Source organism: Agelaius tricolor, unplaced genomic scaffold, assembly GCF_023055355.1.
Source record: "Agelaius tricolor isolate 1412-34295 unplaced genomic scaffold, bAgeTri1.0.p SCAF_3, whole genome shotgun sequence".
Lineage (NCBI taxonomy): Eukaryota > Metazoa > Chordata > Aves > Passeriformes > Icteridae > Agelaius > Agelaius tricolor.
Window position 1 is genome coordinate 56,339,692 of NW_027269263.1, and position 23,315 is coordinate 56,363,006.

The 23,315-nt window shown below is 39.6% G+C and overlaps 1 protein-coding gene across 3 annotated transcripts; it reads right to left on the reverse strand.

Moving 5' to 3' along the window:
* Positions 1 to 225: 225 nt before the first annotated feature.
* Positions 226 to 21,977, reverse strand: PUS7 (pseudouridine synthase 7). 3 transcript variants are annotated; one of them, XM_071423939.1, is made up of 19 exons: positions 21,854 to 21,977; positions 20,590 to 20,839; positions 19,180 to 19,239; positions 18,166 to 18,544; positions 16,145 to 16,229; positions 15,915 to 16,016; positions 15,086 to 15,230; positions 13,121 to 13,138; positions 10,721 to 10,832; positions 9,353 to 9,430; positions 7,590 to 7,718; positions 7,241 to 7,366; positions 6,883 to 6,944; positions 6,390 to 6,550; positions 5,398 to 5,524; positions 4,594 to 4,695; positions 2,767 to 2,896; positions 1,655 to 1,746; positions 226 to 959 (listed from the first exon to the last, which is right to left on the reverse strand). In XM_071423939.1, the coding sequence occupies exons 4-19, from the start codon at positions 18,513 to 18,515 to the stop codon at positions 823 to 825; spliced, it is 1,956 nt and encodes a 651-aa protein (XP_071280040.1). In that variant the 5' UTR covers positions 18,516 to 18,544; positions 19,180 to 19,239; positions 20,590 to 20,839; positions 21,854 to 21,977; the 3' UTR covers positions 226 to 822. The 3 variants fall into 3 exon arrangements, 2 of the variants coding, with proteins under 2 accessions (XP_071280040.1, XP_071280041.1); XM_071423940.1 differs by lacking the exon at positions 13,121 to 13,138; XR_011678694.1 differs by lacking the exon at positions 226 to 959 and having other exon boundaries at positions 2,512 to 2,896.
* Between the last annotated feature and the right edge of the window lie 1,338 nt (positions 21,978 to 23,315).

Below are 23,315 nucleotides of genomic sequence, written 5' to 3' on the forward strand. Positions count from 1 at the left end.
CCGGCCCGAGCTCCCAGGGACGCGGCCTTGCACCCTCACGGCCTCCCCGCCCCTCCGCTCGCAGCCGCCGTGGCGGGCGACAGGATTGCAACACGGGCTTTGCACTCGGTTGAATAGGCCAGGTCTTTTTAGAACAGCTGCACAATATTTTTTTCCCAACAGGAAGGCCGGCTCGTTCCCCGCCAACAATGGGCAAGGGACAGGCGCAAAGGAAGCACTTACTGCTCAGAGTTTCAGGTTAGTTTATTTTTAGTACCTGTTCTTTGGTACAGGTATTAGCTGGAAAATACAAGTATTTTCTCAATGAAAAGTCGAACTATTTAAAAGAGCTGTACAGCTTTACAGCACACAAAAGCCTTGCTAACAGAATCTGCTACTGCATCAGTGCAAATGCTACCAGCAGAACTCCAGCAATACATATGTTCATCAGTATCTTAATTTTATTGTAATTCATCTTTCCCCATGTAATTCATTGTATTTGAAAAGACTTCAAGGGTGGCTGAAGTCTTCCTCGTGAAAACATTCAGTGCTTGCCAAAGAAAGCAAGCTAAACATTCTTGCAGGTCTGATGCCATTATAAGCACAATTCTAAAGATGCACCCATGTTACAGCTCAAGTAACTTACTCATTCAGTAAAAAGCACCAGTCACTAAAATCTGTATTATATTACTGTCACCATCTTGCAAAGGACTACTGAAGTTAAATGCTAGCACTAAAAAAACTTAAAAAAATACAAATCTCTTACTGTGACTCTTTAAAGATTTGTACAGAACATGTAAATAAGAAAACACTTTGTTAAAATTAAGTCATTCTGCAGTTCATTCAGCGCAGCCAGGTAGTATTCAGTTGTGTCTGGTTTTTTATGCTTGTGTCCATTTTCAAAACTTCTCGAATCGCCATGGTAGCATAAGTGGATGGGGGAAGGGAGAACTCCATCTTTAGTGCCCTGAATTTGCCATCTATCAGAAGGTATAAGAGACAAAAAGCAAGAATAAGTGGTTATGGTAATATATAATGCTTATTCTGGATGCCATCTAAACTGAGCTAACAGCTTCCACAACCAACTTCCCCAGCCCATAAAGCAAAACAACCACCACCATCACACTCCTGTTTATAATCCACAGTGAAAAATTTATTGAAACAATTTTTAACATTTTCTCTCAGGACAAAGTGGTGGTTTCAGAGTTTTCTTCTTCTAAAAACAAACATTCATTCTTTCAGACTCAATTCCTAGCCTGTCTTCACTTTTCTGGAAAGCAGTGTCAAAACACCTTGTGACCAGAGTTAAGTATTTCAGTCATCTGTATTCAGCACCAATAATACAAGTTCAGTATATAGACAACTTGTGACTTAATTGCACCTTTGTTAGTTGCAGACAATTTCTGTAAAGCATTTACTTGATTTTACAGATGCCTGTAAGAAAATGTAACAGTCAACACAGATGCTGGAGGACTGGCTTGCACCCTTGAGAAATTAGGGTCCTTATTTAGATGCCTGGCCTTAGATGTCCTTGTTACCTGCTTAACAGTCAATAGTTGAAAATGAAATAGTTGAAATGAAAGCTCTTCCTTAAAGGAGCTTTAAATATGCAGCAGTTGAAAGCAACAGCCAGATCAAACTTCTATTTAGCAAATCAGCAGAAAAATCAACTTACCTGTAGGGAGAACTGGTAATGGTTTTCCTTCCAGTTTATCCAGATCCGTAGTAAATAATGGGATTTTAGGATCATCATATGCAACAACTTCCCTTTATAATATACATAAAATTTATTATTATTTTAAATTATTTAGGTTAACACATTTTATATAAATATGTATTATTATAATACTATTTTGTTATTATTATTTCAATTTGGCATTTACAACTGAAATTGAATTAGGCAAAATAATGGGTAGAGCTTTATGTCGAAGACTTGCCCTGGCTTTATGAAGATTATTAAAAAACAATTGTAAGTTAGTGAGAAGTTTCTTTGCATAATTCATCTGTTTGCCCTTGTGTGCTGTCAGAATTTCCAACTATACAAGAAGTATAGTTCATGAAATTAAGGGAAGAATGGTGTCAACTCCAAGAGTAGCTAGCAGGAGTGAAGCTTTTCAATAGTCATCCAAACTTTGAAAGGGCTAAGACACATTCCATGGTTTCTGCCATTCATTTAACAGAAATCCCATATGTAACCATGAGGCTGAAAAACTAACTGGGAAGTAGACAAGCTTAATATTAATTAGTGCTGTTTCAAGTATATAAATATTTCTATTTCTGTGCTCCCTCCTAAATCCTCTATATTTAATTCTATGCATCACTGATCTTGTCTTTCTGCACATTTGTACAGTTCCCTGTTTAAAAGGTTGCCATATGAAAACTAGGTTGTATCTCTAACAACAGTGATTAGTAGGGTTAAGTGATACAAATTTTTCTGACTGACAGGTAATTGGAGACCAACTTTCTCATAGCAAGACTACAAAAAACTGCTGTTTGAGTATTATCTATCATTTTCTCAACATAAGTAATTACCTATGAAGTGTTCAGGCAAGCCCTTGCAAGGAGTGAACAACTAGATAAGATGTCTTGATACTCCTCCACCACAGAACGAGAAGGAAGAAATAAGGGTACAGTTCCACTTCAGCTGCATTAAAAACATGAGAGAAGTGCAGAGAGATTCCTTTCTACCTATGTTTCAGTCCGTGTGGATGTCCCATGGATCAGTCTCATGTTGTTTTGTACTCTATGCTGTCAATTCAATGTAATTTCCTTTATGCTCCCACTCACCAATTGACATTCTGAGGCCGAATGATAATCTTTCTGTATGCTCCAGAAAGTGAGTAATCTCTGATTTTATGCCTCATGTTGTTGATATCAAGGTTGTCAGCTACCAGCATCTCTTTGTAGGCCTCACCAACTGCAAGAGAGGAAAATATTTAATAGGAGAGAATGTAGTGTGGCAAATTTAAACTGTTTTCATGGATTGTTCCCTTCCCTTACATTTAGTGGTTTTCAGCATAGATGGGATAAATGCTACACAGAAGTTTAAAATTACTGCAGATCTTATTACCTGTTTACTTCTACACCCTGATTAGTAGAGGCAGTAACACAGAATGCATCAAATCAAATTTCAGCTGAAAACAAAATTTACAAAATACTTTATTGACATTTAAATGCCATCTCATATATGCTTTCCCGTTTTCTAGACTTCACAGGACTAATCTCAGGTACATAGGAAAAAAAATAAAGGGCCAGACTACCTATTACTCTCATTAAAAAGCAGCAGAGAGAAATCAGTTGACAATTTGACAATACAAGAACAGTTCAATCCAATATTGAGGAAAACGTGCAGGGAACTCATGATTGACCTCATCTATAACACAGAACAGGTGAAACCCAGGGCCAGCTACAAAGAGGGACTATAGCAGCATTGTCCAGGCACACAGAAATGGTGTTAGGAAAGCCAGAGCTCAGCTACAGCTGAAAGCAGCAAATGACATCAAGACCAGGAGAAGTTCAGCTGCAACATGAGGAAAGGAAAGCAATGGCCTGGTGCTAAACAGGGCAGCTGGTCTAGTGACAGACAGCAGGCTGATGGTCTCAGTGCCTCTTCTGCCTCAGCCTTGACCAGCAAAGTGCCCCAGGCAACTTCTCCTCTTAGAGTCAAGGTTAGGAAAGAGGGACTACCAGCAGTGGGAGAAGATACAGGCTGAGAGAGCTGGCTCACATCATGGTGATGTTTTTCTCTATCATCTCAGAGATTGTGCACATCTGGGGATGTCCCAGACAATTGTGGAAAACCAAGTGCTGCACCCAACTCCAGAAAGAGCAGGAATGATAATCAGGGAATTACAGACTAGTCAGGCTCACTCTGGCCCCAGGGAAAAATAATGGAGTTAATCTTCCTTGGGCACACAATGAGTGTGGTTTTAATATGGGGGAGAAAAAGCAACACTACTGTCTTCCATGATGAAATTACTACCCCTATGGATGAGGAGAGAGCAGGGATTGTTGCCTGCCTTTAGCAAGGCTGTCAATGCATTCCCACAGCATCTTTGTGTCCCAGGTCAGAACATTACAGTGGGTGGACTGCTAAGTGGGTAACAGCTGTCTGGCTCAGCATCTCAAAGTACTACTTATTACAGCTCTACCTAAAGCAAAGTTTCTCAAGGAACTGAGATGTGTCCTGTGAAATAGTGGAGAAGAGCTGGAATTCACCCCAACCAATCTGTGGGCTAAACCAAGCTGGGGTGGCTTCAGTACATGCAAGGAGAGGACTGCCATTCAGAGGGACTGAGGCACAACAGAGGAATGGGCCAAGAGGAACCTCATGAAATTCATCAAGGACAAAATCCTGTACCTGATTAAATCCTTGCAGTGGTACAGGTTAGTGAGAAACTCTGCTCTGCAGTCGTCTGGGATTCCCAGTGGGAAGGAGACTGAGCAGAGCACCCTGGCAGCAACAAAAGGCTGACATTAATGTTTTAGAGATCTGAAGTGATGTACTGCTTTAGAAGTCACCAAGGTTGAGTAGATCCAATCTTCCTTTTAAGAACAATCTTAAAGAAGACTTATGTTTTCAGAGTAAGTACTTCAGTTAACAGTAAGACTTACTTTTATGCTTTGGATAAATAACATCAAATCCAGGCAATGGCATCACTACATCATGGATAGTGTAGTTATCAACATCTCCTTCTTCAATGTGAACAGCTGTGGCTAAAGTCAGGACAGAAAAATGAAGTTACCAGTATAGATGATGCCTGTGACAGTTAACTTCAGCTAAATTTAAAATAAAGCCTTTGATTGAAATAAGCTTACTCTGAGAAAGATAACTACCATGTTTTATCTCCACTTAACAGACAACATTTCTAAGAAAAGAACTAACAGCCTCCAAGGCTGTCACAGTTACTGGCAGAATCACAGCCTGGCTTCCAGTGACTTAAAACTACATGAAGGAAGGACTGCTAGAGGAACAGCTCCTTCCATGCACCAGGCATACATAAAGGAGAATGTAGGAAATGCCAGAGCAAATACAAGCAAAGAAAGTTTTAACTGAGTGGAGCAATCAAAAACTTTTGAAGTTAAAATTTCATAATGTCCTTCCACAGTCCTTCACAGCTCAACTAGGTTTGAGGTCATTTTTGAGAATAATCAGTCCTCCAGAGTCTCTCTTCGCTATCCAGTTATTGGAAAAAACAGGCTAACAAACAGCTCATGGAAGTGTAATACCTAACTTCCAATTCCTTGCACAATTTGCCTAAAACAGGCCAATGGATTCAGCTATCACTGGGCCAAAACTGGTGAGAAAAAAGAAACTATGTAAGCAGTATCAGACAAACACTGACACAACACAAACTACGTGCCTTGTTTTCCTAGGAATCTGAACTATACAGCATCACTGGCTTTGTCTGATTTTACCTCCTTTAAGTATGAGATCTCCTGGTACAGCTCTAAGCCCGTATTCTTCTATTCTCTTGCTCACCATATTATTCCACACATAACTCTGGTAGCTATGAATATACATTAAACGATTATTTCTTGGTATCTAGAGGTAAAGAAAAAAAAAATTAAACACTAGATAGATATATATTTTTTGGTTTTTCTGACAATCATAATCAAAGAGGTGCATATTTGAAATGTTACCTCATCCAGCAAAAAGACATACACAATTTCTTGCTGTACATATTTGATTTTTGTTCTTTTTTTGAGAAAAGGATATGTGAAGAAATAATGCTTTTACACATTTGAAATCTGCACAAAAAAGAACTGTGCTTAAATTTACGAAAAAACCCCGATATTTTTAACTCTACAGGTCAAACATACAGGTCTATTATAAAACACTGAATTCATTTCAACCTCCTGAAATCTTAAGTAAACTCTGCAGCTGTGAAAGCACTGTGTTATTCTAATTATCTTCTTCATAAACAAGAAATTATCCCCCAGATCCTACAATGGGCCCTGTAGTTTGCTAGTGATGAGGTATTTTCTCCAAAGACTTGATCTTGATTACAGCACTTGAAAATGACAAGTGGATCCATCACCTCCATATCAGGCTGATTCATTAGCCCACCATCAGTTTGATTTATACTTTTAAAGCAACAGGAAAACACAAACTGAACATTTGCACAATTCTCAGATCTGTATTATACATAGCTACTAAGTATAGCTGTATTGCTGCCCACATACCAGAGAGACTATTGTATAAATTGGAAAGCTCATTATGCATACATTAATTAGAGATGTCATCAGTTACTCCACAGCAGTACTTCCAGCAAAAAGGCAGGATAAATGTAAAGATTTTTAAACTTGACTTTAAACTCATCAAGCATCTATGAGTCTATTTTAAATTCATCCTGATACCATCAAAAGAATGTTTATTCAAATAAATACTGCCCAACTTTTACACTCACTATGCCAAATGCAGAGATTATGTTCTTCATTCCATACTTTAAGAGTCCACGTAGAAGCTGTCCTTCCACGCACCTTTTTACAGGTAGTTTCTTGAGGGCTGCTGCTGGATCTTTAGTCTTTGCCCATTCTTCTCTGCATTTGACTAAGTATCCCTTTTCAGCTAGAACAAGGATGTAAAATAAAAACATTTTAACTATACACCAAAAAAAGCATCCATCTCACCTTTTGTTAAAACAGTTGAAAAATTAAAGTTTCAGTCATGGTAATTAGAGACGAACAGAATCATAGAACACTTGAGGTCACATGGAGCAAACACCAAGTATTCAGGTCCCTTTTTAGCCCCACTGCAAGAAACTGCACAGCAAGGAAAGTGAGCAGAAAGGGAGAGTCTGAAGATTGCTTCTCCACTGCTAAACTGCTCAAGCTTTTCCTAAACATATGCCTATTGGAGAAGAGGCAGAAACACAGGATGTATCATTTTTCAGTTCTCACCTCCTGGTCGTGGTTTTAATATCAAATCCATTACTTCATTCCAGTTGTTCTGTAGAATAGCTCTAGGATTCAAACAAGAAAGTGTATTAAGAACTGACTAAATCTATTTTAAAGGGATTTAGCCAACTTATCAAAAAAATATGTATTAGTGTTTAGACTTATGCAATATTAAAAGTAGTGCTATTATGCAAGATAACTGCTGAAGCAAGTTCAGAAACAAGATCTTTCTTGAATCTAAATTTAAAACTGGTACAGGCAATATGTTAGAAAAATGTTCCCAAAAATACATTAAGTTACATGGTGATAAGAGTAAAATTTAAAAAAAAGAAGGGGGGGGGAAGATGAAAGCAATACATACCTGCCAATTTGATAAGTAGGAACAGCTGTGGTTCCAAATCTTTGCATTCCATAGTAATTAATGAATCCAATTTCCCTGAGTGAATGCATTGCTTGCTCTATCTGCTCATCAGTTCCTGTTATGTTTCTAGCATTGAAAAAAAAAAAGTTATAGACAGATTAAGAGTTTATGCTATTTTGAGATGCCCATTATATTAAAGCTCAACATCAATATTATATAGCATGCATCAAATTCAACAGTCTCCTGCCAACAGGACTTATTTTTTGTAACACAAGTTGCACTGATATGGATTATCTATTTAAAGAAAAAAACTCTAACAGAACCATCTAAATACGTACTAACATACTACCTGAGAACAACAGTGAAATGGTTCCCCTGCAGTTCTCCCAGTTTCAGTGGATGGTTCTTGTAACTGAAATTTCCTAATTTGAAGTTCATCAAACATTTATTCAAATGAGCAAGTCTTTGTGCAGTGATTCTAAAAAGAAATAGACAACAGTGACCAACCTATGCTTAGAAAAGCAGATAAATACAGAAATGCTGCCATTACAAAATGAAAAACAGTGAGTCCAGTTTCCCCAATTTTCTACTGTTGCCTTTTCAAAATACTTTAATGAAAGAGCTAAAGGAAGATAATACATAATTCTTAAGGGTACTCATACAAAAGAAAATGTATACTGTGACAGACTGTTAGCACTGTCTTTTCACATCTATATTAAAACACATACTCCAGAAAAATTATATTGCAGTATTGATGTATACTGTACCCCACAAGCTGAACTCTGCATTCATTGAGTAACTACTTCATGAATACATACACCCCAGTCAGCACAGTTATAAATACAGAGTTAAGTAAAATTAGCTACTGTGTATGCCTAGTGCAGATGAAGGAACATGGAATCCAATGTGTCACTGATTTCTGCCATTTTTGCTGCTAGTATTTTTGGAAGCATACCCTGTTCTTTGCATCACCAAGCTGCTCTTGGACATTTCTGCTAAATTTTTACCAGGATAGTGAAGTTTATGAACCAGCATGGCCAGCATACTCAGCTTAGAGCAGGCTGGCAACTGGCAATGTCCCCTCTCCTGTGCAGGAGAGTCAGGGGCTGTGGCACCACAGAACAGACACCACACAACACTTACAGCACTCTGGAGCTCTTGGATACAACACTGAATTTGATCATGTTGTAAATGGAACAGCAGCTGAGATGGCTAAACCCACAACTGGTTAACTATTACCACTTTGCAAAGCTGCCTTGCAGCAACACGAATCTGGGGCTTCTCACAATTGACAAATCAGTATTTCCTTTATATGTGCTAACACACACACATACAGAACATTGGGAGGAAATATACAAACAGTTCAGTAGTGGATGCCCTCCTTTTAACAAGGATTTGATCAAACCTCTGCCTTTCAAGCTGTGAAGTCCTCACTCAAGGAGTTTGGTTTTCAGAAAGTTGTGAAAAGCAGTGCAGGCGGGATATTCCAGCTAGCTAAAATGATATTGGAATACATGACTGGGAGACATCTGTCATTCTCAGCTATGGATCTAACACTAACCTAAAGTGCCCAGAAACCATATAATTATCTTAGACTATGACAAAGTAAATTTTATTTTCTCTTAGAAGGTGACTTAAGGGAGTAGGTTAAGGCAGGAAAAACTCGTCATCATTTTTTTGCCCCTTCTGGCTATTCATAGATGAGCAAGGGCAGTGTTAGCCTTCTCTGGCACTGTTCAGAGAGCGGAGTGGGAAAGAAAATAGGGTTCTAGCTGTAGAAAGGGGGAAACAAAAGCCAGGAAGAAAGTGGGACATGATTTTCACCATGTCATTCTGTTTTTCTGCTGTTGCATGAGATCCAAGCAGCCTAAGAGCAGGCAGGCAATCTGTCCCACTGCCTCGGCCAAGTACACGTAACCAGCCCGTGACTCAGAGCACCACTGACTGAAAATACCAGCAGTAATCACAGAATACAAAAGGATTGTGGCATCTTCCACCTGTGCTTTACAAGGTCAGGACCTGTACCTGCCATTTGTGCCACTGAGTCCTTTAGGTATTTATCCAGGCTACCACAGCAGAAGTGCAAATACTCCAGACTGTACTTTTACTCACCTGAGAACAGCGATCTCTTGAACTGTTATAGCCCTTTTATCTTTAGTTCCCATGTAGGAAAATATGTTTGGCTTCACTCTTAAAAGCAACAGTAAAAGATATTATGTATATTAAAATAGCAAGAGATCAAACATAATTTTAAGCATAAATGCCTAGACTTATTAATCTTATAAATTAAAAACAGAAAAATATACCTGCATTCCTCAGAACTGGGTTACAATTTGACATGTGTGTGACATTTTCTAATCTCACCCATAAGTACATAAAACACAAGGAAACTTCTGTTTTAATTATATGTAGACAACTTTTAACACAACAGTGCTTGCAAAACGTGAACTTTGAAGTACTTCTTTATATGCATTAACTGGATAAAGAAATGAACAGCCACCACCAACTTCACTAAAAAAAAAAAAAAATCACGTCCACTTTTTCCTTAAACTTCAAACCTATCTGTTTGAAGACCATGCCTGCGCATTATGAGAGAGTATGAGAAGTTAATTTAAAATTTGATCCACTCCTCTCCCTGAGAGGAAAACTTCCTTTCCTTTTCACTTTGTACTTTACAGTTTGTGTTAGATGGAGTATTTCCAGTTATTCCAGTTAAGGGCTCCAGGGGGTAGCAGGATTGCCATTACATACAGTCTTACATCTAACTATGCCCTTGCCATTCTGTTCTCAATACCAATACCAAGTAGTTCACTGGTTAAGGTCTAGATTACAAATTTTTTTTTTTGGACAAGAAGGGCAAAGGGAAAAGTGGGGAAGTTTCCTTATGAGTAGATCACTGAACTGACCCAATTTTAAAACTGTTCTTCCTCTGCAATTCACTGTGCTCATGTCACGCTTTGGCAAATCTTTTTGTTTCTGCACTTGATGGGGTGAAAGGAACTAAGTCTGTGTTGCCATGGAGAAATTAATACATGGAACAACAGTTTATCAACTGTAACTGCTTAGGAACTGATCAGCATATTATCACAACAATATCTGACAGGTTCATAACATACTTGCATATATTCACACACTGGGGAAAAAATGGCTTTTAATTCATGTTACGTACATTGAGGCTTTCAGCTGCCAAGCCTTTCTCAGATCAGCCAATGTAAATTGTGGACTTTTTCCATTGAAGCAGTAGAGTAGTCTTTAAAATTTCTTAGGCTCATTTTGTTCCATTCTCACCTCCTCACAAAACTTCGATATTTTAAATTTGATATTTTAAAGTAACTTTTCATTTTAAGCTGTCTACAAATTAGAGAACAGCAATCACTTGTGTTGCTCTTACATAATTATGAAGCACAACATTTACAGCAACAAGAAACATGGAGGGAGAGGGCTGCATGCCAGCCAGGATGGCAGAAACAACGGCCTTACCTTAAAAATTTGGATAGGACATTGATGGCATCCATAGTGTCCTTGTTCTCCTTGTACAGTACAAAATGGCAGTAGCTTCCCCTAGATTTTGGCCAAGAGTGCTTTCTTGGATCTTTAAAAGCAAAAAGGTTAAAGTGTCACTTTTTAAAAAATTAAATATTTTTTGCCATTACAGCTACATTTACTTTAAAAATGCAAGATTCAATTTCTGCTAATTTCCATCTGCTTTAAAAAAATGAGAAGGAAAGAGTTAATTACTGACAGCAAAAGCTGTAAAGCACATTGAAAAGACCGCCCCTTCCACTGGACTGTAAACTTCTCTTTAATCAGTTCTGTCACCTAGAAAATCCTGAATGAAATAGTGACAGATCCTTTATCATGAAATTATCTGAAAATATAGCCTAGTCATTTAATTGCTGTATCACCTGATTAAATTTCTCAAAAACATTATCATTATACTGACTTTCTGCAATAGAAGCTACACCACGTTTCTTCTAGCTCCTTCTATAATTAATAGTTGAGAACCACTGGAGTTCTGTTTGTGGGAAGACTACCATTATTATTTATAGTACAGACATACAGACATATTCTTTATTTCTGTAGTATTTTTTCTATGTGTCATACAAAAGAATGAATCATATCACTACAAAACCCTACGAAATTATGCTCAAAAAATTGCTTAAAGATGGTTCTTTTTTAAAATCCAATGGGACCAAGAAATCTGGTACAAAAGAGACTTGAACATACAATTCATGGCAGGTATGGTGCCATGCTTAGAAAAGGCCAGAGGTTGAAATAAGTTCAGATCCCACAGATTAACAACTGATTTACAATTCTGTGCTACTATTTGACATTTTCTGTAGAAGGAAGGAAACTGTCAATGATTTGTTAAGGTCTTCTTTGCACATTAAAAACCACCAGAGATAACACTTTCAGTTTCCAATAATCCACTGTCGATGGCATTAATGGGAAGGCAGACTGATTCTACAAAGCTTTAGCAACCAGCTGTGAGGTTCCTTCAATTCTGAGGTTTATCAATTCCTTGTTATTTAAGAAGAAAATTAAGAATTTGCTTTGTTTTAAATAAGAAGTCCCTTATCTCCTGCTGGCGACTAAGCAGACATACCTGGTTTTATAAGAAAAAGCCCTAAGCATCTTTCATAACAGGAAAAGCTAACTGAAAAAGCCAGCCTTATTTCAATATACAAACACCAATGCAGGAAGGAAGTTCTTGGGAAATACTGCTCTTTTTTTTCACACTGGTTTTACAAAGTCCAGATACCCCACACAGATAGTAAGTATGTTAAATTCTTGCTTGTTTTTGAGAAGCTGCCATTCATGCACACACTTCTGCAAAGACAATTTTGGATGGTACAGTATAAAACACTATATGTACAGGTTTTAGTCACCTAGAATTATTGCATCACTTGCCTTGCACCATCAGTTTCTAAGCACAGCCCCCCTCCCACAGAGTTTCATTGGACCTGAACTGAAGACCTCACACTCCTGCTGGTCTCCCCTTCTGAGCCAGCACTACTCAAACTCAGTCAATGAAACACTGCATTCAGCTGGAAGAGCAAAGTTCTCCACTAAGATCTCAGCAATTAGAAGAGAAGAGAATAAGGCAGAGCTCAATTCACAAAGGAGAACCCTCTCCAGCTGGAACCATTCTTTATGTTTAAGTATTACATCTTGCACGTGGGCATTTCAACACACATCAAGAAGTGAGCCCGAATGTGATCTACACTAAAAGAATTCTGTAGGTACCACACAGACCAATGGGCTCCTCATGCTTTGGGCATCACAGCCATGACCCTATCCAAAGGAGGCTGCAGCCACAGTCCTGATACTCAACCATTCCTCACCCAATACTGCAAAGCATTCAACTGGGTAGATGGAGCAGTGGGACAATTTGCAGTCCTTATTGCTGTGTTTCAGAGTCATGCTACATTTCTGACAATAAAATCGTATTTCCAAACTTTTTGCTGAAACTCGAAGCTTGGAAGCTCTTTTATAATAGCAGGGTGTGTGATAAATGCTTTTAAAGTTCTATAAAGACAGATAGTAGTGTCTGAAATAGGGGCTGAAGGGCAAAGGCTTCACTAACTGAAAACCATGGAAAATTTACTATAGTTGTCAACATGAACTGAAAAAAATAGATAATTCATATCACTTATTACTAGCAGACTTTCTCTGGACCAAATGAATACTGCCTATACTGCACTACAAAAAAGAGGCAGAATAAGCCTAATTCTTGGCTGTTTCAGGGTATTTAAAGTAATACTTATGTGTAGGGATTTTTAAGAAATTGTTACAAGTTTGGCCAGCCCTGTTGCTATTTAGGGGGTCATAATGGTTGGCATTTCATTTTTGTTAGTATGAAATGTCAACATCTCTTACCTGTTGCAGTTCTGACCTCTGTCCCAATGCAGAGCATAAAGAGTACAAAAGAGTAGCATTTAATTTTTAGACTGTCAAAGGGTTTTTAGAGGTGAACATGCAGGTTTATGGTTATGGGATTGTTTATGCTTCAGGGAGCATCCAACAGCTAGGTGGTGGATGACAGCAATTTAGACAATTATGGAATGGAATCGTGCAGAGGCAAACAGTGAACATATGGAAAGCTTCAATTGGAGATGCAACAAACTTAATTTGTGGACAATGATGGAACAACAGTTTACTGACAATTCAGTAATTTTAAGTATTTGGAGGATAAACTGACTATAGAAACAAAGCAGCATCTGATTTTCAATTTTAGGAAGCATGTTTGGTAATGCTTTATGTTATCAACAAAGTAATCAGGTATCTCAGCTAATAATCCAATATTCTACACTTCTGAAATGTTTCTTGCCTGGGGAGCCCATTCATGGCTAAGACATGTTTGTGCCTATATAAACAAGAAAGATATATATAATCTTGACTAAAAAGAACTTCAATCTTACATCCATAAGCATTTGCACACACTCACAGAAACTGACACCTCCACCAACAAATGCACAGGTGCCTGCAGCATCACAGCTAGGGAATCCAAGTTTAAATAGATGATGCTTCTCTACATCACAAGATGGTGCTCCACATAATGTTTTAATCCTAGAGACACACCACTAAATTCTTTTCAGCATATTTCAAATACTTAAATTTTTTATATAATATCCCTTAAATCAGCTTAACAACATCCACTTGATTGTAAGAGTGGTTAAAGAATAGAAGCAGCAGAAGGAAAAGGTGGAGGAAAAACCATTACAAACGAGCAGAACAAAACTGGCTGAGGAGAATTCTGTGCTGGTAGGTATACATACTCCATGCATAAAGCATGCAAACATACACATTTTCTAAACATGACTAAATTAGACACAAACACATTATAATTGGACCAATAAAAATACAACATTCCCATATTTGCTTATAACAAGCCTTAAACAAACAACTAAATAAAAGGGAAGGTTACTTTATTCCCCATTTTAAATTACTCTATTTCTTTATCGTTCTTCCATCTCCTTTGTCTTTAAAATGAAAGGGTTAGGTTTACATACCATCATTTGTAGTAAGTTGAAATGACAGAGGAATGCAACAAGTTAAACCAAACCTTACTATCTTTACTTAAATGTGCACCATTCTGTGGGTAGATAATCCTCTAACCTTACAGTAGCAACAAATTTTTAGTAACATTAAAATATGTAAAACATGTTAATTTATTCCCAGTATCCAAAACAGTATTTTGCTAGATTAAAGTGGATAACACTTCATTTCAAAAATCCTTCATTAATTTGATTATTTCAAAAGATTAACTGTGATCTATAATGAATAAAGATAATTTTCTGCAAATATCATTAGCCTTGGAAGCAGAAGTAATGATCATGGTAAGCTATGTTTATATGAAACTACAACTCTGAGAAAACAAAAAGATGTTTGTCTCTCTTCAAGTCATTGAGAATTTTGTCACTGGTATTCAAGAGAGTCAAGATTACACCATTTATCAATCTAATGTACATTTTCCAACTACAGCCTCTTACATCCACAACACACACTTACACACACAGTTAAGATCATGAAAGTTAAATTCAAAAAATACTGAAAATAAACCCTCTGTTTTGCCTATTCCTACAGAAGTAGAAGATAATGTTCTCTCTTCTAATATGGTTGTAGTGGATGAATTATTTGGAAAGAAAAACAAGTAGAAATTTAAATTTAAAGCATTTCTTGTGGTCCTAATCATTTTAGATGCATAGCATCAGCTGAAACGAAGGAAAAATGAAGTAAGACTACATTAGGAAGCACACTCACTTGAAGTACTTACTAACTATTCTTACTTTGGGGATAATTTTAGCATTTACTTTACCCATCTGCTGTGATACTGAAACTCACTTGCCAATGCTTTTTTCCCAGCAGCATGATAAGCAATAATGTATTTCTTTCCATCTCTATCTTCTGTTTTAGTCTCTAGTCCTGGAAACAAGGACTTCACAGCCTGATGGATGATGGTTCTTTTTTCTTTGGTGTCCTCAATTACCTGTTTTAATGCACATACATGCAGAAACCAAATAAATTAATACAAAAGGGGAGGATGCCTTAAAAGAAAAAAAATTAGCTAGATAAGATTATTTAGTGTGTGAATGCTTATTTAAAACTACCAGGTATAATCCTACTCATCTCCGTGTCCCAAATTTAGCTCAATAGTTACTCTTTCAATATGTGGAATATTTGAATGTTTAAAAATATCAATGCTTTAATGTCATTTTCTTATCTTTCTTGTTACAGAAAAGCATATTTATCTTCTTTTTTATTAAACCACTAAACGCTGACCTTGAAAGTAGTCTTCCATCAGGATAGATGTTTTATGTAAACCTTCTTGTTCTTTAAAACAATAAACTAGACAGGAAACCAAAACACTGCAAGGTAATTTTAACACCACAGGAATTAAAACCTATATTTAAGTTCCTGTGTAAAGTCTCACCAAAATCAAAGTAACAACTCACACATGCATGAAATCAAGAACATCTGTAAGACTTCAGAGAATTAAACCCTAAACTGGACTCAGTTTGGTGTTATCTGTCACATCACATTCAAATTGCTCTTATACCTTACACACATTAGAAAGGATGCACCTTCTACTCCCTCCCTCCCTCAGCCTCTCTCTGCTCCATCCCAAACTTGATATCATTTCATAATTTTAAACTTGATATCATAATTTTACCTCTATGGCAACACTAGTTTCCTTATTCTTAAAAAGCTGGAGCTCCTCTAAACGCTGCTTGTCTTCGTCTGACAAAACTGTAAATGTTTCTTCTGATGGGTCCTAATGCATATTTGGGGAGAAAAAACAAACATCCAATAACTCTCACAGAGTAACTTCCAGTCTTTCAATGTTCTTGCTTAAGGAACATTAAGAAGCATAGTCATTACCAAATCCATCTCAGAATTTACCTCATCATCCACTGGAACAGAAAAGTCATCTAAATGGCTCACACGTCCATCTTTGCCTATTTCATGGACAACAAAGTCTGAGTATCTGATAGAAAGAAACATGCATTACATTTGTAATAAAAATCCCACATCACATAAAGTCCTTTCCTAAAAAGCTATTAGCAGAATTCACTGAAGAATTCTGAATTTGTGTAGATCAATTCATTCATTTTGTAAAACAAACTTAACAGCCATGAGAAAGCTGTACCTATTCCCACTCCCCAGAAGGATACCACAGGAACACACAGGCAAATGCAGCAGACTTCTTTGCAGATCACCAAACACCTGCTGTAATTTCTCCAAGTCATTCTCTCACTAGTTTGACGAGATCAGTAATGCTTATCCTCAATCCCAGTCATTACTGGCAATTAAGACTCTAATGCATTGCCACAATGTCCAATGCATTAACTACTGCATTATCTCTGAAATAACCTGCAAAATAAAGTGCATTTTAGCCACTCTACAGAAGGCAGAACAAATTCAGCCTTGTTCATATATTCAGTTGTACAGAACATCATTCAAATAAAGCTACTCTGCATACTTTATGACAGCAAAAAAGAATTTTACTTTGACATTTTCAATCCAGTCACTCGTGTCTAATGATAAAAACAGCCCAACTATAACAGAGCACAGTCAGTTTGTGTTGCAACTCTTAAATTATTTTTAAGCAGCATTTGCTAGCAAAGTGGAAAAAAAAAGAGAATAATTCTTATTCTATCAATGCTGAAAGATGAATAAAACTTCACCATGGGAAGCTTTCTACTGTACCTCACCCAAGCCCCCTTTTGCCATCCCTCGGTGCAGATACACAACATATTGGTAGAATTCTTTCCTGAAGAGTGTCCTCTCCTGTATTATCTGCAGCTGTCTAGACATGCTAGTGATGGCTCCATAAAAATGCCAAGAGTGAATTAATAATAGGTGTTAAAAACTAGAATAAAAAAAAAACCAAACCTATAAACCCACGAATCTTTTGCCACATGGCTACCTTTGGCCAACCAAAATTGGCAGATTTCCCAGAAGAAGGTTCAGCACAGACTATGTTTCCTAGAGAAGGATTACACTAGCTGCTTAATGCTGCACATAAAGATTAAATCCATACATATGTATATATCATTTTATTTAAAATTATCCATGTATGAAGCCAGTATTTAAACACAGGAACTTTTCAGTGTGTAAACAAAACAACCTGAACTGCTTTGCTAAGTCAGAGAAACAGTGATTCTCACTTCAGTGACCTTTTGTATTTGCATTCTGTTTTACTCAAAGCTATTCTTTAATTTTAAAAATCTAGAAGTTTCATTTTAAAAAGCTACTAAGCACCAAACATCTTAATAAATATACAATGTATATGTATAATAAATTCCATACCCTGAATTTTGAAACTCCCTTCTATGTAAATGACATTAGTGAGCAGACAATAATTTAAAGCCTAACTGAGCAGACAATAATTTAAAGCCTAACTATCCTCGTTTACAGACATTAGGACAAAAGAGTCAGAGAGAAACAAAGAACCAAAGAAAGATGGCTTTGATGCCATTTTTCAGTGCATCTCATATCAGCACTGAGAAGATGTACAAAAGGTAGGTGTACTGCATAAGGTTTTATGTTTCTGCTATTGCCAGAAAGCAAAGGAAACAGCAAGGTCAGTGTAATCATTTATCTCTACTCACACACAGCTTCCTTCTTCAGAGCTCCATTTGACAGGAAAATAAATTAAAAAAACAAACAACCAAAAACCAAGAAAACCAAAAACCAAACACACACCAAAAAACCCCAAAAAGCCCTAAACAAACACACAAAAAAACAACAAAAAACCAACCCACAATCTAGAAAAGTCCTAAATTAAACCCTTTCTTAGCAGTCAATAAAGTAATGAACCTCACTTAATCCAGCTGCAATCTGTGAGTCCAAAAAGGAAAATGGAGAACTACAGCTGTGTTATACAAGGAATTAACATATGAAAGAAGACAAAGAGTTACCTCTCTTTTAAGATTCCAGAAAACCCTTTGTGAGAGCTAACAAATTTAGTTATGCCAACATCGCTTTCTGTCAGCCCATGCTTCATCATGTCTGCAAAGCTCTCTGGATCTCCATCTTCATCACTATCCTCTAGTTCCTCCTCTTCCTGCTCCTCACTTTCCTCATTGGGGATTATTTCACTTTTTGTGTCCTCGGGTTGTTCTGTTACAGTCTCAATACTCTGCCCAGAGTCGTTCTCTGCCTTGGATTTCTCCAAGGTCTTCTGTCTTTTAATTTCATCTGCATTGGCCACATCATCCTCAGGGCGAGGACGTTTCAAGGATACACTATTCATTTCTACAGTTTCCATGTTTAAGGCACAGGGTAGGATAGGAAGCCCTGGAAAAAAAGAAGAAAGGCTTATTTTCTGTCTGCTAAGAGCAATATCAATACATAGGCACTTCACTCCAGGACTCTGCCCCCTGTGATTTTTCAGGAAAACCATAAACTTTCTGCATTTAAGTTAAACATCAAGTAAAAATTTTGAATACCTAGAAACAATATGTTCTTGGGCAGAGAGAAGGAAGACATTGAGGGCAGCATGCATGCTGGACTACAGCAGAGCAGGACTCAGTACTACACTGACCATTTACCACCATCACCACTCTTGCCCACCCTTACCATGGCTGCCTGCAGGCCTGTGCACACACAGGCTCTGCTGTCAGCAGCAGTTTAGTGCCTAAGAAACTGTTTGTTCCCAAGCCTTCTCTTAAACATGACTACTCTCAATTATTCCCTTTTCTATCAAGATTCCATCTTGCAAAGACTGAGAGAGAACAGCTGAGTTCCCACAAACCTGAAATCTCAAGTCTTTGTTTTCTATGTGCTTCCAACACACACAATGCTACACAGAATTCAAGGTGGCATCAATTCAGCCCAAAAGATAAGAGGGATGAGATACCAAAATCCTTGAATCAGTGAGACAAACAAAACAAGGAAATTTAACAATCTCTGAGAAGAACATGACTACTCACACTGGTGGAATAGGGCTCAGAGCTGCCGCCTTTGTGTCAGCAAAACCACTGCCCTCAGATCTGAAAAAAAGAGGAAAATAACTCTTTGAGAAGGTTTTATGGAAAAAAAAATTATGAAAACACATATGAATGCAATCACATATGGACTCAGACAGATATGTTAATAAATACAACTGCCAAAGTATTGCCATCCTAGTGACACAACATATTATTGCCATTTAGCAAGCTTTGATTTTATTTCTAAGTGTATAAAAGGGAACTGGGGTTCCTATACTTAGGCATGGACAGGACCTTTCTTCCAGCATCACCCAATTGGCACAGGAGTGCACTGAGGACAAAGTGCAGGTTTTGGTAGCAGGAGGAGGCCATAAACTGCCCTGTGTGGGCCATGGCCAGTTCAGCTGGCTCCATAAACCCACTGCCTTGCCACCCCCCAACTCATCCAACTAGCACATGGTTCCCCTGCTCAAATTCATCTGAGAAAGGGAGAAGCAAAGGCAAAAGAAAGCACAGGAGGGGACACGTGACAGAGTGCTCAAAAAGGCACAGGGAAGCATGCAGAAGGGGACAACAGCTGGAGATGCACTCCTGGAAGGAAACTCTCCACACTGGAGCAGCGACACCCCTGATGGGACAGTGGCCTGTGGAGGTGCCCACGCTGGGACATGGACACCCTTGAGGGGCCCACGGAGAGGACCCACATGGGAGTAGAAGAACTGAGCAGCAGAAACAAATCTCCATGTACCAACTCCAACCTCCTGCACTACCACTGCCTTGTCCAAGGGCCAGAGCATAACCTAAGAGCCAAGGAGGAAAGGGGAAGAAAGGAGTTTTCTCCAAGTCTGTGTTTAGGTAGTGGTCTTCTTTGTATATCACCAGCCAACTGGTAATTAAAAGTTAACTGGTAATAAATTAAATTCCCCATGTCAAGTCAATTTTGTCCACAACAACCAAGTTTCTAAATTAATAGGATTTAGCTGTTACTGAGAAATTAATCTAGGCAGGGAAAAGTATTTTAGAGCTACATACATCACCTTGTATTATTTCTCCAGCCACTAAATAGTATAATCTATCCAATTTTAAAGGGTATGTTAAATTAAGTCCCACAACTAACTTGACAATCAGCATTTGCTGGGTTGGTAAGTAATTGATACCAGTTAGCTGTTAGCCAGGGCTGACTTCATGGCCTGGACACCTCAGTGAAGAGATTACCAGATTAGGCTAAAAAGGCAGGAACAACTGTTTTAGAAATGCCTGAAATGTTTTGCTCAAGTGAAGAACTGAAAATGAATGCTACAAAAATAAATGAACAAAAGGGAAGTAAGGAGAGACTTATAAAATTAACTGTATGTATGGTGTGAAGAGTGATAAGACACGCAAGAAAGCGGAACAATTAGCAAAACAATGTACCTTCAAGCTGAAAGCACCAATTTTAGTCTGTCTTCAAATAAAAGTTCATAAAATCCTTCTCTCAAGAGGAACAATAAATAAAAGTCATAGCCAAGTGAAGCAATTCACCGCTGTTTCCAGACTCTTCCCATGTACCAAAACTTATAGAGGCTGGGTTATAAAGCACTGAAGTGGAAAAGGCTTTTAGATGGCTTGTATCTTCACACAGCGAACAAAATAGCACTCAGCACAGTGAAATCCTCTGAGACACCTGCCAAAGGGAGTAAGAAGAGAAATCTCGTGCTTCTTAAACAAAACTGTAATACCTAGTTTTTGAATTATACAGACTGTTAGAAGAATTCTTGGGCACAAACACTCCCAAGTTGTCACACACAGACTATTCTTCCAGCAGAACAGTACTCACATCTTACAGAGTGCTACCCTGTGCACAAAGGCAGCCATCGTGGGGGATAAATTCTGCAGGATAATTGCCTGAAGGAGCCCGCTGAAGCGAGCGGGGCACACACTGCCTCACTTGTGCAGGCTGCTTGTGAGAGGCTCCTATTATTTTTTGACAGCTGCTCAATTGTCTCGGACCTTTTCCTAACAGGTGTTTTCATAAAAGCCAGAATCTGCATAAACATCAACTCCGCAGCAATTTCAATGTTCTAACAGAGACTGAGTGTATACTACAAATAAAACACTTGACTCAACACTTCTTGTTGAACCGCCGAGCGATTATTCCTGGCGCGGTACCAGTCAAGAAGGCACGGCGGGGGCTGCAGGGCACTGAGGAGCCGAGGTGCGAAGCCGCTTCCCCATGAGACGAGGCACGTGGGATTAAAAGGCGACCGAGAGGAGGGCGATGGTGCCGCAGCAGCGCCCCAAGGCCAAGCCTAGCGCGGAGGGCGCAGGCGGGGAGGGCAGCGGCGCTCGGAGCCCGCGGGCCGGGCCGGGCCGAGCCGCCGCCACAGCGCTGCGGGCGCCGGGCCGGGCCGGAAGAGCCGCTGCGAGCGCCGAGGCTGCCGGGGCAGGGCGGGAGGACGCGGCGGGGCCGGGGCAGGCGGGGCACGGGGGCGAGGCAGGAGGAAGGGCTCCGCCGCGGGGTCCCGGCAATACGCGGCGCAACACGGGAGCGGCAGGGGATGGCCCGGCGCCAGCGGGGGCGAAGTTCCCCGAGGCGGAGCCCCCCGGCCCCGCCGCGGAGCCCTGCGCGGCTGCCGGGGAAGGGAGGGTGCGGCTCCGCCCGCCGCTAGGCAGGAGCCACCGAGGGGGAGCCACTTACCCGCACGCCGGCACGACAGGACGGCCCGGGCGTCAGCGCGGCGGGGCGGGCGGCGGAGGCGGCGCGGAACGGGCCCGGCCCAGCCCCGCGCGGGCGGAGGCGGCCCCAGGCTGCGCCCGCCCCCGGCCGGCCCCGCCGCGCTGACGGCGGGCGGGGAGCGGAGCCGGGCCGGGAGGTGGTACCTGGCGAGGGGCTGCTCCTGCCCGCGCTTCCGACACCGCCGGCCCGCTCGGGATGCCTGGGAAGAGGCTGGGGTGGGCAGGCGGGGGTGTACGGAAGAACTGCAACTGTGCAGAACAAAAGTTTGATTTCCAAAAGGCGGCTATAGGCAAAGCAGGGAATCGTGAACACGAGATGAGGCCTTCCCGAGCCTCCCGGCATCTGAAACACGTGGTGCTAATTGAACATTAGTCCCACGACAAGGGAATGTACCATTCAAAACCTACACTGCGCCTATGCAAATCACTTTAAAAACCAGGCCAGATCTGTGCTATCAGTCCTTTCTGATACAGTCAGAATGTCATCTTCTACCCTCTTTTCTATTTTCAGCACTGGTGCAAGGAAAGTATTTTCATTAATTTCAACACGTAGATTTGTCCTTATTTTTAAGACCCTGTGTGTCATGTCCCAATCCCAGCCTGTCTCAGACTTCCTCTGAGCCAGGCTATTAATAATTTAGTGTCTCATACTTATTCTCTAGTTGTACTGTATTCACAGTCTTGGTGATGAGACAACTGGTATATGTATATGGGTAACTTATTTTCTCATCTCTTGTACTTACCTTCTGCCTTGGAGTAGAATAAGAAAGTAACACAATGGAGTACTTTGCTTGGAATTTAAAAAATCCCAGGTATGCATGAATTCCTCAATGACTAGCTTATAAAAGACCCCATCTAGGAAAAAAAGAAGGAGCAAAGATGCAGCTCTCCTTAGGTCTGAGCAGAGATGGATCCATGGAGATTTATTTTATAAAGCCCTAGGGGATCAAATCTTTGTCTTTTCTACAGAGCTTTAGTTTACCCCCTCTCCAGCCTTCACACTTGGAACTTAACCTACCAAATACCAATAGGGATATCAGGAATGGCTTCAGTGCACTTCTGAGGAGAGGTGAACAGTGGACTGGAAGCAGCAATGGAGGTTAGTGATTAACAAGGCAGATTATGGCACTTCTGACAGCTGTAGTGCCAAGGAGGAAGCCAGGGCTAGGACATCACCAACTCCAGGCTGTCCGAGTTGTAGGGGCAACACAGAGAGATCTATGTGTCCTTTGAACATTGCTGTCATTTGGCCATTGACTATGGCTTTTATGTTGGAAAAATGTTTCTTCACTTCTCCCAGGCAAAAACATCTGGCTGGGGGAAACCTTTAGCAAGACTTCTACCATGCATTGGTCCAACTTTTTCTGTCGTGTAACTTCTTGCTTCTTCTATCTTGTGCAGGAGAGCTTCCCTAAAATACTTAT

What these genes read in the sequence shown, in the direction of transcription:
- PUS7 (XM_071423939.1), bottom strand. Translation starts at nt 18,515, where the DNA reads ATGGAAACTGTAGAAATGAATAGTGTATCCTTGAAACGTCCTCGCCCT. An exon ending in CTGTTCCAGTGGATGATGAG is followed by an intron (nt 16,017 to 16,144) that starts GTAAATTCTGAG and finishes AATATGCATTAG; the next exon opens with GACCCATCAGAAGAAACATT. An exon ending in ATTAAAACCACGACCAGGAG is followed by an intron (nt 6,551 to 6,882) that starts GTGAGAACTGAA and finishes TCCTTGTTCTAG; the next exon opens with CTGAAAAGGGATACTTAGTC.